Source organism: Osmia lignaria, chromosome 2 (genome assembly GCF_051020975.1).
Source record: "Osmia lignaria lignaria isolate PbOS001 chromosome 2, iyOsmLign1, whole genome shotgun sequence".
Taxonomy (NCBI): domain Eukaryota; kingdom Metazoa; phylum Arthropoda; class Insecta; order Hymenoptera; family Megachilidae; genus Osmia; species Osmia lignaria.
Genome location: NC_135033.1, coordinates 6,969,198 through 6,985,536, shown reverse-complemented (window position 1 = coordinate 6,985,536; position 16,339 = coordinate 6,969,198). Strand labels below are relative to the sequence as shown.

The window sequence follows — 16,339 nt, the reverse complement described above, 5'->3', positions numbered from 1 at the left end:
CAATGCGTCGCGACAGGTAAAACCTTGGTGGACATTAAAATCAGTACAAGACCATAAAATGGATAAATATTTATTTAACAAACTTGTATTTTAAAATAGAAAGACCGCCATAATTCATGTATGTTTTAAATTCGATTATGGCGGTATCTATACAAAAATGGTTGAAACTACTCCATAGTTTCAGAAAATCAATCGGTAAGTTGTCGAATAGTTTTAGTCGTTCTCATATAGATAGCGCTAAGATCGAATTTTCAAAATATTTGTTTTATAGCGGTGTTTTTAAAATACATGTTTGTCAACCAATTATTATAAAAATTTGTCAGTCTTGTGCTGATTCTGATTAATTTAAAAAGAAATAGAATTAGAGACAATCAAAATTGTGTCTTTTCAGTTGTGACTGCAAGGTGTGCTAGAAGAGGGACTGGCAAATCAGACACGATTGTTATACTACCTATGCAAACCTAACTTGATCTGTAATCACTGCTTTAGTGTAAGCACTCTCCATTCATCTCTCTCAATATCATCAAAATTAAGGTTTTGAGAATTTCCATCTCTGTAATGCCATTTTCCCTACAGAAAACTACTGCGCTCGATACTGTAGATCTCTAATTTTTAAGGAATTGGCCGCTTGGTGCAGCACTTCGGAGACGAGGAATTCCCAAACATGAGCATTTATTTCCTCTCTGGTAAACAGTAGAAATATGTAACATATCACGCAGGCGCAAAATGTATTAAAGTCTCGTCTCGTTTTCCAATATTCAACGTACTTCATATCAGTTGCTCGTAGCAGATTCAGTCATTCAGTTTGACGGTTGGTGAAGTGGGCGACTGAGACTTCTTCGTACAACACGCAACAGCACGTATACTTTGTGTAAATAGGCGAATCTGATTAATGATATAGTCTGATTGAAATAATTACCATTTCAAGCAGATACAATCAATTGTTTGTATAAGGATCTGAAACATACTTCTATAAACAGGTAAATAAATTTAACTTATGTTCGGCGCACGAATGTGGTTATCGATTGTAACCATTTCTAGAAAGTGCGCATGACGCATTAATTGACGTATATTGTTACTACGTTTTCCGGTTGAATATTGTTTATAAAAATGTAAACAAAAATTGTATAACATTAATGATAATAAAAATATTATTTAAATATATTGGCATCATCGTGAACTGTTCGTTTTGATATTTCATTCCGCTAACTGTTAATGCAGGGAAACGTTTTAGTCTGGTGGATGTTATTTCATAATGTCATGACTTTGCTTTTCGACCAGAGCAAGCTTCTCCGGTGTAGTTTAATGTTAATTGAAGCCAAAATAAATTGTCATTATTAGTTACTGAGTAAGATACGTGACGATATCGTTCAACCTACGTCTCACTTAGGCTTGACGAAATTCGATCTGCTTTTTGCTTCTCTTTTTTTCTCGTAAAGTTGCAATTGGAATATGCTATATCTATTTTTATAATAAGGAAATATTTTTTTTAACAGTGACGCCGGATTATAAGTGACAGCGATGTGACGTTTAAAATCGTACATAGATCGTAAATATAGTGGTAATTATTAACTAGTGATTGTACCGTTATTTTCAGCTGACTTTATCCTTGAAAAATTAACACACGTTAATTATACTTACATTTACAGTATTTGAACAAATAATGATTACATTAATCTCTGCTTCTAAGAATTAACCGTTTCAGATATTATTTTTATATTATCCCATATATGTGATAATACAGTCATTTTAAGATAAGATAATAGATACCTATCTTACGTTGAAACTTCTCTAATACCAATTGAAAAATGCTCACAAAATATGTATATGTATATATGTTTGTTTATCATTTATATTAAGAGAATTAAAAGTAACAATATTTAAAGTACTAATGTATTTAAATACTAACTTCTGTTGATTATAATAACTACATTAAATTATTCATTTATGTTGTTGTTATTATAAAAAAATACTTTGTTTAATATTGTAACTTAAAATAACTGAAGTACTAAATGTATTATGCATATATGTTTGTTAGATGCTTTTAATATGTATAATAATACTCTAAATAAATAAAATGGTATGAAGCAAAGTGAAAAATTGCTTTTTCACTAATTTTACATATTTCATTTTAAGGCTGCTGATACATTCGTGCGCTGGTGTTCCATTGAAATTTTTTTTTTAACAATGCTTTATGATAATGGTAGATTCTTTTTTAGTTAAACCAAACTCAAAAGATGGCAACTTGGCAGAGTACACCTGGTGCAGGATATTATCCAGGGCAACAAGGTTCTGACCTTTTTCTAAATTATAAATATTCTTTATTGTCACATATTGTTTACGTATGTTCTTAACATGTAACAGAATATTTAGCAACCTTTAAGTATCGTGATGCTTGTTTCAAGTGGCAATCATCGATCAAAACCATCTATAACACATCCATTCATCCACCTGTCATAATTTATACTTAGTAGCAGTTATTAGAAAATTAATACTATTTGCATATTTATCAAAGAATTTAAAATAATATTGAAATATTGATTGCATCATCTAGGAAGCACTATACAAATTAAAAAGAAATTGTATCATTAACACTAAAAAGCAGATATGCATCAACATTTAGCAGCTGTTACTAAAGTGCAAAGTTTTATGAAAATTGATGCTTGAATTAGAATGAAACTGCTACTGCAACATAATGTTTTATATGATTACAATTCATTTGTGCAGGTTACCCTCAACAAAATCCTGGGTATCCTCCTCAGGAACCCTATAATCAAGGATATCCACCTCCTTACGGTGCAAATCCACCAGGTCACTTAAATTTTTAATATCTTAATTTATATACAGTGAGAGGCAAAAGTTAGTAGACACTGTTCAAAATAAAATACCTCGGTTGAAATTGGACTAAATAATTTGAGGTTTTTTGAGAAGCTATAAAAATTAATTCACTAAAATATGTATTTTCAACGTGACTAGTTCCGTTCTTAGATGAAAAGTCGCGATTTTCGGAAATTTTAATTACTTATGACTTTTAAATACGTTGACCGATTTCGATGAAATTTTCAGCATACAACACATAACTTATCTGAATCTACGAAAGACATATTTTAAATTTTCATTACAGACTCATAAAAAAGTTGAAAAATTACTATTCACTATTTTTTTCACGATTTCAACAAATTGTAATTTTTTAAAACGATGAAACTACATATTTTAGTCAATTAATTTTTATAGCTTCTCAAAAAACCTCAAGTTCTTTAGTCCAATTTTAACCGAGGTATTTTATTCTGAACAGTATATACTTACTTTTGCCTCTCACTGTATATTGTATATACAACATGTAATTCATTTATTCTTTTATAATTTAACAATTTTTGTATTTTTATTATAGGTCCTGGTTTCATTCCTCCAGGCGCTCCTCCCTACGGACACGTTCCACCACCTGGTCCAGGATTTGCTGCAGGACCACAACCAGGCATGTACGGGACAAACTATGCAGACGACTCTATGCCACCCGAAGTCAAAGGGTTTGAATTCAGTGAAAAATCCATCAGAAATGGATTTATTAGGTTTGTATAATACTTGATAATATCCTGTTACATTTGTATAATCGATTTTTTCCTTTTTTTTTCAGAAAAGTATATAGCATACTGATGTGTCAGCTTCTGATCACAGTATCATTGATATCGTTGTTCCTTTATCATCGTCCAACGAAAATGTGGGCGATGGCTCATCCAGAAATGTTCTGGATTTGTTTTGTAGCAACTTTTGTTCTGATTATTTGTATGGCTTGCTGTACAAGTGTGAGACGAAAAGCTCCTATGAATTTCATATTTTTGTTTCTGTTTACAATAGCAGAAGGTTTTCTTTTAGCTGTTGCTGCTTCAACATACAATTCTGAAGAGGTAAGGTCTTAGGAATATATATATGAATATTAATATTTGATATAAATATTAAATTTTGAAGTATAAAATAATAATTAAAAATATTTACAGGTATTACTGGCTGTTGGAATTACTGCAGCTGTTTGCCTTGCACTGACATTATTTGCATTTCAAACGAAATTTGATTTCACTGGTCTCAATAGTATTTTATTTGTTGCACTGATTATTTTTATGCTTTTTGGAATAATCGCAATAATCTGGAGTAGTAAGATTATGACTTTAGTATATGCATCGATTGGAGCTTTGCTGTTCTCTATTTATCTAATTTACGATACGCAAATGATGATTGGTGGTAATCACAAATATTCGATTTCTCCGGAAGAGTACATTTTTGCAGCACTGACTCTTTACATCGATGTTGTTAACATTTTCCTTTATATTTTAACCATTATTGGCGTCGCACGAGATTAAGTAGTATTACACACATTTTTGTCGTTAATCTCGAACGCATAATGCTTTTACTTACTATTATTCTGTTTTGACTCTCTTTGGGCAAAGAGAGAGTACATTACAGATAAGAAGCAATTAGAGATGTGAAAAAGATGATATTGGCAGAAAAAAAGTTAATTTTTATGAAATATAGCTTTTACACATTTTTTCAAGATATAGTTAACACAAAAAACTGTTTTAATGTTCGACCTCTAGTCTCGTAAGTCAAATAATTTCTATCATACTAAAGAAAGATAAGCTAAATCGTTAATACAGTTAAGAATGTGAATGCAAATAATAATATACAAAACATAAAAAGTTATATATACGTACGTTTAGGTATTCATTTCATTTCTCAATTGAGGAAAGTATTATATTCATTTTCATTGAATTTACTTAATGAAATAATTTATTTTCTGAAAAATAGATTTACATTTTGTAAATTTGTCATAACATAAAAAATATTACATAGATCCAGTAAACCAATGATCCATCTAATATGAATACTAGAAGTGTGTGAGAACCCGAATATCAGGATTCTGAGTCGTGGTTCGGAACGAACTTTGTTTAATACAGCCATTCAATAGTTATTTGCAAACATTTCCAATTCACGCTCATTACATATTGAACAAAGCTTGTTCTGTTACATGACTTTTGGTTTCTCGAAATCTCAGGAATCCCAACGTTATGTTTCACGAGGTACTTCATAAAACCTGACTCGAGTGTTGGGTATTCGACATTTTCAAGTTCCCGCACACATCTAATGAATATATTTTAGTAACATTAAAGTCGGGATAGTAGATTTAGTGATATATAATATTTGAATGTTATTAAAATTTCAAATTATTCTAGACGTATATACGCATTCATATTTATCCGTTATGTGTGTTGAAAAAATATGTTATTTGATCATATTTCCGTAATAAAAGAAATATTGTAAAATATTGATTAATATTTTAATTCCTTGAGATAAAAAGTTGTTTATTACATTGTAATATCTTACAGTAAGCCTATGTTGATACATTGTAAGAACAAAAACACAACTGTATACATTACGAAAAAAAAAACATAAATGTTAAGTTTAACAACACAAATGATTGTATTATAAATCAGTTCTTGGTAAATATTTAATATTCTTTATATTGTTTATCGCTGAGGGAAATAAAAAACAATTCTCTCGAAATCGTGAATGTTTATATTTGTAGTAAATTAGTTTTACACAAATAGGATAAAAGCTCTTGGTCTTCAGCTTTCAGACTTTTAACTTAAAGTTTAAATAAGTATATGTAGTGCAACGTCTGTATGAAAAAGCATTCAATGTTCACATAGATTTTAAAGATTAAAAAGCCCACATTCATTCTCACTCTTCTCATTATGGTAACAAATTGCAGCCTCATAACAAATAAATTGTTTCTAGTTGACTTTGTTCGTGCAACAACGCATGAAATTTTACATAGAAAATAAAGCTCCATCAACAGTGTATGTTGATGCTTGTTCCTTATGTTCCTTATAAAAGCTGTGATGGAGCTTTAACGTTTGTATAAGTACATGCAACAGACACATTTATAAATACAATCATATATGTGACAAACAGCATTTATAACCCACCCTTTAAAACCCAGGTATAATTAAAAAACTTCACTTTTTAAACTGTAGTTACTTCATTTATAATTAAAATTAAATTTTAGATGTCTTTTTGTAAGAATTATCAAACAAGTTCAATTGAATTTGATTAGGCAGTGTTGCGAAGAGTTTAATTATATTATTATGCTTTAAATTATGCTCTAAATCTATCCACAAATCTATTTTGCGTGGCACGAGCTGATATATAGTTTATTATTATGCGCCATTAAAATAAATAATATAAAGTTAGCAGCACCGATTCGAACTTCTTTCCACCCTTCGATCGACTGTTACTCTATCAGGAGCATCTTGCGGTTCTTTACCATGTGTTTTTTCCAATATAGCTTCTGCTAATTCACTAAACGCACGATCAATATTGATGTTTGCTTTAGCAGATGTTTCCATAAATCTAATTCCGTGCTCTCTTGCTATCTAAAGGACATATTAACATGTTAATTTCCAACATTTACAAACTTCATAAAATATAAGTTTCAGCTACTTTATTACCGCTTCTCCTCTTTCTGTGCTAACAACACGTTTGTCTTCCATGTCGCTTTTGTTTCCTAGTATCAATTTTTCTACATCTTCATTTGCATGCTAAAAATGAATTAAAAGTATATAAAATGAAATTCAAGTACTTGCATCTACGATCAGAAGTAGTTTACAACTATACTTGCCTCATCAATATTTCTCAGCCATTTGACAATATTTTCAAACGTTTTTTCATTAGTAATGTCATAAACAAGCATAATACCCATTGCACCTCTGTAATATGATGTAGTAATAGTATGGAATCTTTCTTGACCTGCTGTATCCCTGCAAAAGTATAGATTAAGGGCTGTTTAGAAAAATTAAGTATACCATGACTTACCATATCTGTAACTTGATTTTCTTTCCTCTTAATTCCACTGTCTTGATTTTAAAATCGATACCTGAACGACAAAAAACATTAAAATTTATTTACATAACACACTTCACAGTATATAAACATTTATATATGTATATAAATAACATTCAATTTTATCAACAATGTTGATAACAAATCGTTTCACAGAAATGCTTTCTCCATGGTTACAAGATCGATACAATGGAACTACTCTTCAAGATTTGTTATCCATTAAACATTTTAATGATCTTATTTCATAGTGTTAGTTCCATTCTTGTAGCATAACCTGATGTGCCGAAAGAAATTCGCAATGTCGAACGACTCAGATTCACGAAATATACTGATATGATAAACTACGATTATTCATAACGGATTCCTTACCTATGGTAGAAATGAATGTTGTTGAAAAAGCATCGTCTGAAAATCTGAATAATATACAAGTTTTGCCGACTCCGGAATCACCGATGAGTAATAACTTGAACAATAGATCGTACGTCTTTTTCGCCATTTCACTGTTGCTCCGCGTTAATGAGGCGCTGAAGAAAACAAAAAGAGTTGAACCTGTGGAGCACGATTAACAGTTTTCCAGACGATGTTTCGAACATCGAACGTTATGAACGATTATAGGTTTCAAGGTCGGACGAGGGCGCGTCTCGACGTACAACGATGCCTCGTTAACGACGGAAAAACCGGTCACAGGGGCTGACTATTAAAAGACAATACGACGTCATACAACAGAGCAGCACGCAGAAGCATCGGGGTAACTTTGCACTTCTGACAAAACCTGAACGTCACGACATCAGTTAAACAATGATTCCTACAATACTCCTTTCTTCGCCTTAATTAGTGATAATCAGAAAATTGTTTCGGGTTCAATTGCAAATAATCCAGCTACCACGGGAGGTCACCACCACTGCAAGAATAATGTTAAATTACTCGAATACTAGATAAGAGACTATAAAGTTATTGCTTATTTTATCGATTTGATGTTATTGATTCCTATGTATATTTTATCCGTTCTGTATCGATATGCGTTAAAATAAGACATTAATAGTTTGCGGCGCAATATGCTTTTTTCTTACATTTAAGATAATTGTTATGTCAATAGCAATTTTAAGATCATTGAAGAGGTGTGATGTTTTTCCATGGATCATTTTCAAATATTTACATATCGAAATTTAAAGCTGATAAAGTATATCGTTAGTAATTAAAATCTCTGTAATAGAATTCGTTTATTATTCATCACCTCTAGGTACGGCACGAAGATGTGCCGACGAGTACATAATTAATTGATCACAGTATACATTATGCATCTAAATGCACTTGCAAGCAGAAATCGTAAAGGGTAGTAATGGGTTCAAAATCTAAAATACTCCTGAAACTGTATAATGTAAGTTTTAAAATGTCTTAGATTGTACATATGTGCACGAAATATCTTAAGAATTTAAGAAATTTTCAACAATCCAATTGCTCAACGAAGTTTAGAAAAGTTTTCAAGTATGCGGATTTAATTTAAGTGGTGAAAGTTGCATCGAGTTAAATTGCTTTTGATAGAGACGATAGAATGCCCATCACTAGGCGATAAATACGAAGGAGTTTGTTTCAGAATAAGAAAGATAGATGGCGATTTGTAGAAGATACTATTATTGTCACCTTCCTTTGCAGTTTGCAGTTTTTGTTGGCAGTCAGCGGTAGCACGAGGGCGAACGGTCTGCCGCATTGGGGAACAAAAATCGTACCCGCATGGGTCTACATTAAATTTTCTTACGTATAATTAAGAGTATGGCAGCAAAGATGCAGCATTTCGATCCGCCAAGCTCAGCAAGTTCTGACAGGTGGGTTAACAACATTTCTTTACTATTGGTTTCTCGTCTGTGAATTAACAGTATTGGATTTTCCGTAATTTAGCGAGGATAGAGAAATTTGCGTGGACGAAAGAGAAATTTTTCTAGCTGATGAGCTCTGCGAAGATGCTGAATATTATAAACGTTCCGATATCGGAATTCCTACACCGCAATCTCCGAGGCCACCTTCAAGAGGTAAAATAAATTACTAATCTTCAAAATAATCTCATTTATCATTGATACAATATCTCGTTTACCACCTTCTTATTTCTGTAAAAATTAGGTGTTTCTTATTTATTTTCACAAACAATAGATTACACGCTATAATTATTTACAGAATCAATGATTTGGAGTACTTGTATTTGGCAATCAAGATGTAATTGGCGCACTGAAGTAGAAACCTTCTGTAATTTGAAGAAGTCTAAATGTTCCAAAAGTACCATATCCTATTACCTTCTACCTTTCTTGTTCCTACTTTTCTTTTGAAACTCTTTGATATAAACATTATGTTCTATTCATTTTCATAAAATATTCTGAATCTTCTAATTATATAAAATTTCTTCCTTCTTTATTATAATAAATTATTTAATGTATTTTAACGAAAAATGTTCAATTATGTAATAGGATCTCAGAGATCTCCAAGATCAAGAAGGCAGCGTACTACCAGTTTAACACAGTCCAGTAAGAAGACCTCTGCAGAGTCCATCCTTAGAAGTAAGACAAGAACAATATACACAGCTGGTAGACCACCATGGTATAATTCAGCTGGACAACAAGTAGAACCTTTTGTGATAGGTTGGTAACATAATATATGTTTACTAATGTTTCCTAGAAGAGAATTTAATGGTATTACTAGTTTCATTTCAGGTATTTGCGGGGGTAGCGCATCTGGTAAAACTACAGTTGCAACAAAAATCATAGAATCTTTGGATGTACCATGGGTCACGTTACTTAGCATGGATTCATTCTACAAAGTATGAAAAACTATTGTTTCTTTCTTAATGAATATTAAAAATAAACCGATGAATCATGACGTGAACAACTTCTGGTATAGGTATTAAACGAAAAGCAGCACGACATGGCAGCGCGTAACGAATACAATTTCGATCATCCTGACGCTTTTGATTTCGAACTTCTTAAGACGACTTTACAGCGTTTGAAGGAGGGTAGAATGGTGGAAGTTCCTATTTATAATTTTGTAACACATAGTAGAGAAAGTAGAACTGTAAGTTGATACTAAAGATACAAGTATTCTCTAAGTGTTGAATGTGCTGTATGTACTTGGTATTTTCTCTTGTTTTACAGAAAACAATGTACGGTGCCAATGTTATTATATTTGAGGGAATATTCACTTTCTACAATGTCGACGTTTTGAAGGTAAGCCGACTATCAGGAAAGCGGGAGGAATGGGCGTGACAAACGCAATAAGATACAAAAGTTAAAAAAAAAATAAAAAAAAAAAAAAATAAAAAAACAACACAAATTACCACTGATCTGCTTTCTTCGATTGGTCAAGATGTGCGACATGAAGGTGTTTGTTGATACTGACGCTGACGTGAGGCTTGCACGAAGATTACGTAGAGATATATCTCAAAGAGGAAGGGATTTGGAGGGTGTATTAAAGCAGTACAGTACTATGGTGCAACCCGCTTTTTACTATTATATAGCTCCCCTAATGGTACACGCGGATATTATTGTTCCACGCGGTGGAGAAAACGAGGTCGCGATAGAACTTATTGTACAGCATGTACATACTCAGCTTCAATTGGTAAAATCAACTGTTCCTTGAATACTATTTTAATGTATTGTATTTACTTATAATTACTTCCAATTTTAGAGGGGTTTCAAACTCAGAGAAAAATTAGCCCACTCGTCTATCGGTCAGCCACTACCCTCTTCTCTTTACTTGCTTCCAGACACACCACAAATTAAGGGTCTGCATACATTTATAAGGAACAAAGAAACGTACAGAGATGAGTTTATATTTTATTCCAAGCGTTTAATACGTTTGGTCATCGAGTACGCCTTATCTCTTTTGCCATTTGAGGTAAGAGTTATATTGTCAAAATGTAATTGATCAACTTTCTTTCTATCGTTATTATCATTTCTCGTCGCGTATTTAAAGGACGTGACCGTAGAAACCCCTCAGGGTGTATTGTATCCCGGAAAACGCGGGGCCACAGATAAGATATGTGGTGTCTCTATTTTACGTGCCGGTGAAACCATGGAACAAGCTGTTAGAGATGTATGTAAAGATATAAGAATAGGAAAGATACTTATACAAACGAACCAACAAACTGGAGAGCCGGAGGTAATTAGCCGGAGATCTTTCCTTTCCTAATAAAATCTATATATATATCACTAATACTTTTTACAGCTCTATTATCTCCGGTTACCCAAGGATATTAAAGACTACAGGGTAATACTAATGGACGCAACGGTGGCAACAGGTGCTGCTGCCATCATGGCAATCAGAGTTTTATTGGACCACGATGTTGCCGAAGAGAATGTGTTACTTGCATCTTTGCTTATGGCAGAATCTGGTGTACACTCAATCGCCTACGCGTTCCCACGCGTTAAAATTGTTACTTCCGCCCTGGATCCTGTGATAAACGAGAAATTTTACGTTTTACCCGGTATCGGTAATTTTGGAGATCGGTACTTCGGTACCGAGCCATCTTCTCTCGAAGATTAACACGGTTCAAAAGGATCTGATTCATGAATCTACTTAATTATTTAATCTCTGTTGTTATAAAGCAAATGCAGTAATTCCATGTATCTTTAATAAAAAGTTGTGTTATACCCGAGGAACGTGGGCAACATCCGTGCTGGTCGAGCAGCATATGTGTCAATACAAGTGCAAATTAATTCGACGAATCGAATGAAGTTTTATTTACTAAATTTTTTGGAGTTAAAGCGGCGTTGTGTCGACGTTGGAGCCAACCTCGCCTCCCTCAGCAGTGGCACCCGTACTGCGTAATTGTCTGTAACCTCGTGAACTTGCTCGACGGGAACGTCGCCAAGAATCCAAGTTCACAGAATTGGCGTTGTTTGACTGTCCAAGAAGATACGTGACCAGTCGATCAAGAGCGGCCAAGTCCTCTTTCGTGCTAACGGAATTTTCTAATCCATCTGCTGGACGAAAACCATCGGATCCAGTAGCTTCTTTGAGTTCAGTGTTCGCAATGTTGCTTACACTACCAGCGGTGTGGCGACCAAGTTTTGGCGTGAACTGTAACAATGGTATTCGACGCAAGTGTTTGTATTAAGTATTTGATTTATGTATCAGTGAATTTAATTGGTTGTGTAATTATATTATTATCATTATTTGTTATAGAATGCATAAAATATTTATGTTACCTCTTCCGGGCCGTGTTGGCCGTAGCTCACTCTTTGAACCTTGCGAAACGTCTCGTCGTCTGCGGCTTCTCGCAATGCTTCATTTAACGTTTGCTCTAATGCGCGTTGTTTCGTTTTACTCAGACCATCGTAAAAACTGCCGCAGATGATTATTTTTAATATCGTGAAATTTTTACACGAATGCAAAATAGTCTCGAATTAAACGATCAAATTAAAAAATCAAATAAGTACAGAAATATTCATTCGTTTGGTTGTGTTAATTTGTTCGTTCAACTCGAACATCACGTGGTCTGAAAATATTTCTGTTACCTCGAGTCTACCGAGCTGTTATCTCGTGAAATATTCTTATCACGAACCAGCCGGATATCGTGCTCCCAAAAGCGACGTAATTCCGGTGTAGATGTGTACGGTGCAGCTACTTCTTTAATCTAGAAGAAAACCATAATTCGTACTGTGAATGGTATTGTACCAGCTAAACGAAAAGAGAAATATTATACGATATATTTAGAAACATTTTGTTGTACGAATTCAATTTCTTATCCCGTTATGTTTCAGATAATAAAAGAAAGAAATCAGAGCAACGCGTTTGTTGCGGATGGCGCAAGAAACTAAAGATATAGTAGTTGGAGAGCAGTAAACACAGGAGGTATATAAGAACAAGTATCTCGTGCGAGAAGTCACGTATGGGAGTTTAAAAATACCTCTCCTACTTTGCTGCTTCCCAGCTACCGGAAGTTTGGTTCCTGGCACGATTCATAAGGTGGCATTGTTTCAATTTTAGCTTGAAGTAGAATATCCAATTGTGAAAAAGGCTCTTAATAGTTTCTTATGTAACTTCTACCCCCAAATTGATTGTGTAATTAACAATTATGTAATTAACTAGTATAATTATTAAGTAGTTAATAACTTCACTTTTTTGTAATTATTGTGAAAATTAGATTAATCTTCAATTTCTTTATTTTACCCACCTTTAGCACTATGATTGCCGTGATAAAGATGCACATTACGTTGATAAATGTCAGACAGGCACTGATTATGCCATTGCAGAAGAATTCTACTGGTAGATAATCAGTATACACGTAGACGTACGAGGAGTTGTAGTCGGTGTAAGATTCCCCTTTTATGTGTGGCATTTTAATCGGACGATAAATTAACCATATGCACCCTAGAGCCCAAAATAAACCCTACCAGAATGAAAATTATAGATATTGAATCGACTGGTTTTTGCTGCTTCAAGAATGCAAATTTGTTATTCGTTACTCACGCAATTTACTACCGGGGGTAGTAAAGAAGCGGATATGGCAACGCCAATCAAAGGACCATTACTTCCTTGTAATAAAGCTACGGCTACACCAGTACCTGATGGCAAAGCCCATAATACACCCATCCATAGTGATCTATAATTACCTCTACCAGGAAATAACAGAAATAAGATTTCAGGTTTTCAAGACTCATATTTCCACATTGAAAAGGGAAAGATAATAAAAAATTTAAATAGCAGCACGGTTAATTGAATTATTCTATTGTGAAGCTTTTTCTAATTTAATTTGTAATTTTTTGTTTGTAGAAATACATACCTGCCTTTCATTTCATCGGTCGGCCAGTCGTTGTAACCCCAAGGCATCTCTGTGGTGCCCAAAATCAGACCAAATATAAAGCCAAAGAGGATCGAGACAAATATTCCAAGTAGCAGACTTTTTAAGCCATCACATTGAAGATTTCTATCGGCTATGATGGTCCCGAAGGTTAACGACATTACGGGACCCTTGAGATAGCGATTAAGAAATAAGTAAGTTAATAGAAAATTAATATAATTAAATGAAATTGAGTGTTACCATTAAGGGAGAGACCAACATGGCCGCAACAACGTTTGTCGCACTGTTTTCGATGAGACCAAGTGCTGCTAAACAACTATGAAAGATAAAAAAATAGTGTAATATATTTAGCGAAAATATTTTCCATCAGTATCCACCACCTTTCACTAAATTTTTATGTATCCCTAATATAATTATTCCCCTGCTATCGTTTAATTTATTTGTTAATTTTCTTTTCCCAGAAAATAAAATGAATAAGAATAAAAAATAAAATATTTCTCACTCAGCTGTCAGTACTAGCAACACGTAATCGAAAGTAAGATCACCACCACTGCGAACGCCATCCACAACTTGTTTCACTGTCAATTTCGACCGTATTGATTCCACGAACGCTTTCCAGGCATTCTTCCTATCTTCCGATTCTTTTCGTCTGAAAAAATTGCAGTAACAATTTAATAATCCATTATATTGTTTCTCTGATTAGTAGAACGAATTTCTTCGCAATGGACACCTTCGTGCTAGATCATCCTTGATGGCCGTGTAAGCGGAACCACCACCTACGCCACTGTACGTGCACTGGGTCGGAATCACACTAAAAATCATTGAGAATTTAGACACATGTTACGTTTAGTATAGTAGAGAACGATATTCGAGGCGAATCACCTTACTATGGAGTTCATTTTCACACCAATCCCCATTTCTGTTAGACAGTGCAGACAATTCTCGCATGGTTCTCCAGCTGGTACCGGAAATATCACCTGAACAAGAAAATATGACTGTAAGTAACGAAAATTGATATTGGTATTGTCTTACCTGGTAATACATGTCTTCTTTGTCTTTGCACCAGACGACGTGTTCTACTTTCAATTTCTTCAGCAATTCATCCAGAACCTTAAAAAGTTAACATTTATTTGTCGGTTTTTAATATTTAAAATGAAAATGAAAAACATATTTATAAGGGTGATAGAAATTTCTAAGGGTACGTGTACTCAGTCGAGAGTAAAACTTACGGAAGTAGCTCTCGATAGGATTTTTTGCCAGTGAACACTGCGCTGAGAGTTACTCTCAGCTGATTAATAATCACTTTCAGCGACAGTTTCTCGCGCGAGTTTTTTGTCTACTCTCGAGTAAACACCTACCCTTAGCAAATGGTTCCTCTCGAAAGCTTGCAAACGCTCTCGAGAGCTTTTCACACCCGAGATTTTGTTTTTCAAATCGTATTACCGTTTCCATGGACACGAAAACCGGGTTTCTGTCCCTTTGGCCGGGAACTCGGCGCCCTTGCCCTCTTCTTCTTCCAGTCGAATCATCCTCAGCTTCCACGATACTTTGCAATTCGTCTTCGTCATCGAGCGTCAATAATCGAGTTCTCGTTCTTGTTTCTCTCAGACGCAAATTCACTTTTGGTCCAATCACGAATTTTCCTTTTTCATTCCTCTTATTTAGTTTCGAGGGCACACCAAATATCAATTCGTGTTCGTAGCTGTACGTGGGAATGCAGACTAGAAATACGACACCACCAGGCATCGTAGGGTAAAATAATTTAAACTAATAATTGTTCAGTTGGATTCAGTCTGTGGATGTCGTGTCACAGTTACGCGATGCTTCTTTCTGTAGCATTTGACTACGAGTAGAAGCACCAATTTCATTAACCGATCGCTAATCACTTTACTACTCTGGTTTTAATTAACGCGACTTCGTGGAAGAGCTAGTTGGAGCTTATTCTTCTTCTAAAATATTTTCGGAGCTTTTGTTATGCCTGATCTTTTTTATTTGTTTTCAAGTTCTTCTAACCAGTTGTTAACTTTCATATTTTGTTTTTAGGAAGGAAAATTAAGTGATTCAATTATTTGTGCTTTTATCAAAAGAGAACTATATTTTGAAAGATTAAGGAAAAATAACAAGCTAGAAGGAACAAGAACGTTTTCAAAGGTAATGTAATTAAGATGTTCATTCTTTTTTACGAAATAAACATTTATTTTAACAAATCAACAGCATAAAGACTAGCGTCTAGAGACTAGCCTGACGTTTCATCCGACCTAGGTAACTAGAGGCCGCCAGGAATTATATCGCGCGAAGGGAAATTTCGAACTCGTTTACGATTTTTACGAAAATTGAAATATCTCTCCCCTTCTTTGTTTCAAGCACGCGGTTTCAAGCTGAATGTGCGTGACAAACATTGCCCTCTAAACGATGAGTCTAAATTAACGTACGTATTCCTAATTGACGAGAAACATGGTTTCACATTAACTATAACATCATTTGTCATTTTCATAGTATCCACGATTTTGAAATATCTTTCACTTTTATTTAAATAATAAAATGTTTGTTGTACGTTATTGAGGGCAATTTCAATGTGAACAAGCAGCGTGTTCAAAGCTTGAAAAATCAGTAAATTGTACTCCCTTTTCTCAAAAGGGAGGGTGCGTATCATGTACG

At 34.0% G+C, this 16,339-nt stretch overlaps 5 protein-coding genes across 9 annotated transcripts in view; 3 read left to right on the top strand and 2 right to left on the bottom strand.

Annotated features, from left to right (window-relative positions):
* The first annotated feature begins 703 nt into the window (after positions 1-703).
* Lfg (Glutamate NMDA receptor-associated protein 1 lifeguard) lies at positions 704-4,546 on the top strand. 4 transcript variants are annotated; one of them, XM_034330364.2, is made up of 7 exons: positions 710-980; positions 1,497-1,561; positions 2,220-2,289; positions 2,728-2,811; positions 3,392-3,569; positions 3,635-3,905; positions 3,996-4,546. In XM_034330364.2, the coding sequence occupies exons 3-7, from the start codon at positions 2,238-2,240 to the stop codon at positions 4,353-4,355; spliced, it is 945 nt and encodes a 314-aa protein (XP_034186255.1). In that variant the 5' UTR covers positions 710-980; positions 1,497-1,561; positions 2,220-2,237; the 3' UTR covers positions 4,356-4,546. The 4 variants fall into 4 exon arrangements, with proteins under 4 accessions (XP_034186256.1, XP_034186255.1, XP_034186254.1 ...); XM_034330363.2 differs by lacking the exon at positions 1,497-1,561 and having other exon boundaries at positions 2,208-2,289; XM_034330362.2 differs by lacking the exon at positions 1,497-1,561 and having other exon boundaries at positions 714-980.
* Positions 4,547-6,054: 1,508 nt separating this feature from the next.
* Positions 6,055-7,832, bottom strand: Rab10 (RAS oncogene family member Rab10). The gene is made up of 5 exons (XM_034330366.2): positions 7,264-7,832; positions 6,868-6,928; positions 6,674-6,812; positions 6,504-6,593; positions 6,055-6,428 (listed from the first exon to the last, which is right to left on the bottom strand). The coding sequence occupies exons 1-5, from the start codon at positions 7,388-7,390 to the stop codon at positions 6,243-6,245; spliced, it is 603 nt and encodes a 200-aa protein (XP_034186257.1). The 5' UTR covers positions 7,391-7,832; the 3' UTR covers positions 6,055-6,242.
* A 244-nt stretch (positions 7,833-8,076) lies between these two features.
* LOC117607099 (lethal (2) k01209) lies at positions 8,077-12,089 on the top strand. 2 transcript variants are annotated; one of them, XM_034330359.2, is made up of 12 exons: positions 8,077-8,272; positions 8,548-8,717; positions 8,791-8,921; positions 9,064-9,162; positions 9,351-9,521; positions 9,594-9,700; positions 9,781-9,951; positions 10,032-10,103; positions 10,243-10,494; positions 10,564-10,773; positions 10,852-11,037; positions 11,104-12,089. In XM_034330359.2, exons 2-12 carry the CDS (start codon positions 8,665-8,667, stop codon positions 11,419-11,421), a joined length of 1,770 nt encoding a protein of 589 aa, XP_034186250.1. In that variant the 5' UTR covers positions 8,077-8,272; positions 8,548-8,664; the 3' UTR covers positions 11,422-12,089. The 2 variants fall into 2 exon arrangements, with proteins under 2 accessions (XP_034186250.1, XP_076548260.1); XM_076692145.1 differs by lacking the exon at positions 9,064-9,162 and having other exon boundaries at positions 8,092-8,272.
* LOC117607103 (uncharacterized) lies at positions 11,638-15,495 on the bottom strand. Its single transcript, XM_034330369.2, has 12 exons — positions 15,125-15,495; positions 14,714-14,791; positions 14,564-14,658; positions 14,412-14,492; positions 14,184-14,330; positions 13,922-13,997; positions 13,664-13,851; positions 13,351-13,495; positions 13,055-13,270; positions 12,396-12,514; positions 12,087-12,222; positions 11,638-11,958 (listed from the first exon to the last, which is right to left on the bottom strand). The coding sequence occupies exons 1-12, from the start codon at positions 15,425-15,427 to the stop codon at positions 11,638-11,640; spliced, it is 1,905 nt and encodes a 634-aa protein (XP_034186260.2). The 5' UTR covers positions 15,428-15,495.
* The window catches only part of LOC117607102 (uncharacterized), an 11,751-nt gene continuing 9,217 nt past the window's right edge, over positions 13,806-16,339 (top strand). Inside the window, exons 1-4 of the mRNA XM_034330368.2 lie at positions 13,806-13,875; positions 14,385-14,467; positions 14,608-14,678; positions 15,725-15,832. Coding sequence (XP_034186259.2) covers positions 14,628-14,678; positions 15,725-15,832 — 159 coding nt within the window. The 5' untranslated portion in view covers positions 13,806-13,875; positions 14,385-14,467; positions 14,608-14,627. The remainder of the gene's footprint in view (positions 13,876-14,384; positions 14,468-14,607; positions 14,679-15,724; positions 15,833-16,339) is intronic.

What these genes read in the sequence shown, in the direction of transcription:
- LOC117607103 (XM_034330369.2), bottom strand. Translation starts at nt 15,427, where the DNA reads ATGCCTGGTGGTGTCGTATTTCTAGTCTGCATTCCCACGTACAGCTAC. An exon ending in AAGAAGACATGTATTACCAG is followed by an intron (nt 14,659 to 14,713) that starts GTAAGACAATAC and finishes TTTCTTGTTCAG; the next exon opens with GTGATATTTCCGGTACCAGC. An exon ending in TGTTGGTCTCTCCCTTAATG is followed by an intron (nt 13,852 to 13,921) that starts GTAACACTCAAT and finishes CGCTATCTCAAG; the next exon opens with GGTCCCGTAATGTCGTTAAC.
- Rab10 (XM_034330366.2), bottom strand. Translation starts at nt 7,390, where the DNA reads ATGGCGAAAAAGACGTACGATCTATTGTTCAAGTTATTACTCATCGGT. An exon ending in AACATTCATTTCTACCATAG is followed by an intron (nt 6,929 to 7,263) that starts GTAAGGAATCCG and finishes TTTGTCGTTCAG; the next exon opens with GTATCGATTTTAAAATCAAG. An exon ending in AAAATCAAGTTACAGATATG is followed by an intron (nt 6,813 to 6,867) that starts GTAAGTCATGGT and finishes ATACTTTTGCAG; the next exon opens with GGATACAGCAGGTCAAGAAA.
- Lfg (XM_034330363.2), top strand. Translation starts at nt 2,238, where the DNA reads ATGGCAACTTGGCAGAGTACACCTGGTGCAGGATATTATCCAGGGCAA. An exon ending in ATATTATCCAGGGCAACAAG is followed by an intron (nt 2,290 to 2,727) that starts GTTCTGACCTTT and finishes TCATTTGTGCAG; the next exon opens with GTTACCCTCAACAAAATCCT. An exon ending in CAACATACAATTCTGAAGAG is followed by an intron (nt 3,906 to 3,995) that starts GTAAGGTCTTAG and finishes AAATATTTACAG; the next exon opens with GTATTACTGGCTGTTGGAAT.
- LOC117607099 (XM_034330359.2), top strand. Translation starts at nt 8,665, where the DNA reads ATGGCAGCAAAGATGCAGCATTTCGATCCGCCAAGCTCAGCAAGTTCT. An exon ending in TACATACTCAGCTTCAATTG is followed by an intron (nt 10,495 to 10,563) that starts GTAAAATCAACT and finishes TTCCAATTTTAG; the next exon opens with AGGGGTTTCAAACTCAGAGA. An exon ending in TATCTCTTTTGCCATTTGAG is followed by an intron (nt 10,774 to 10,851) that starts GTAAGAGTTATA and finishes GCGTATTTAAAG; the next exon opens with GACGTGACCGTAGAAACCCC.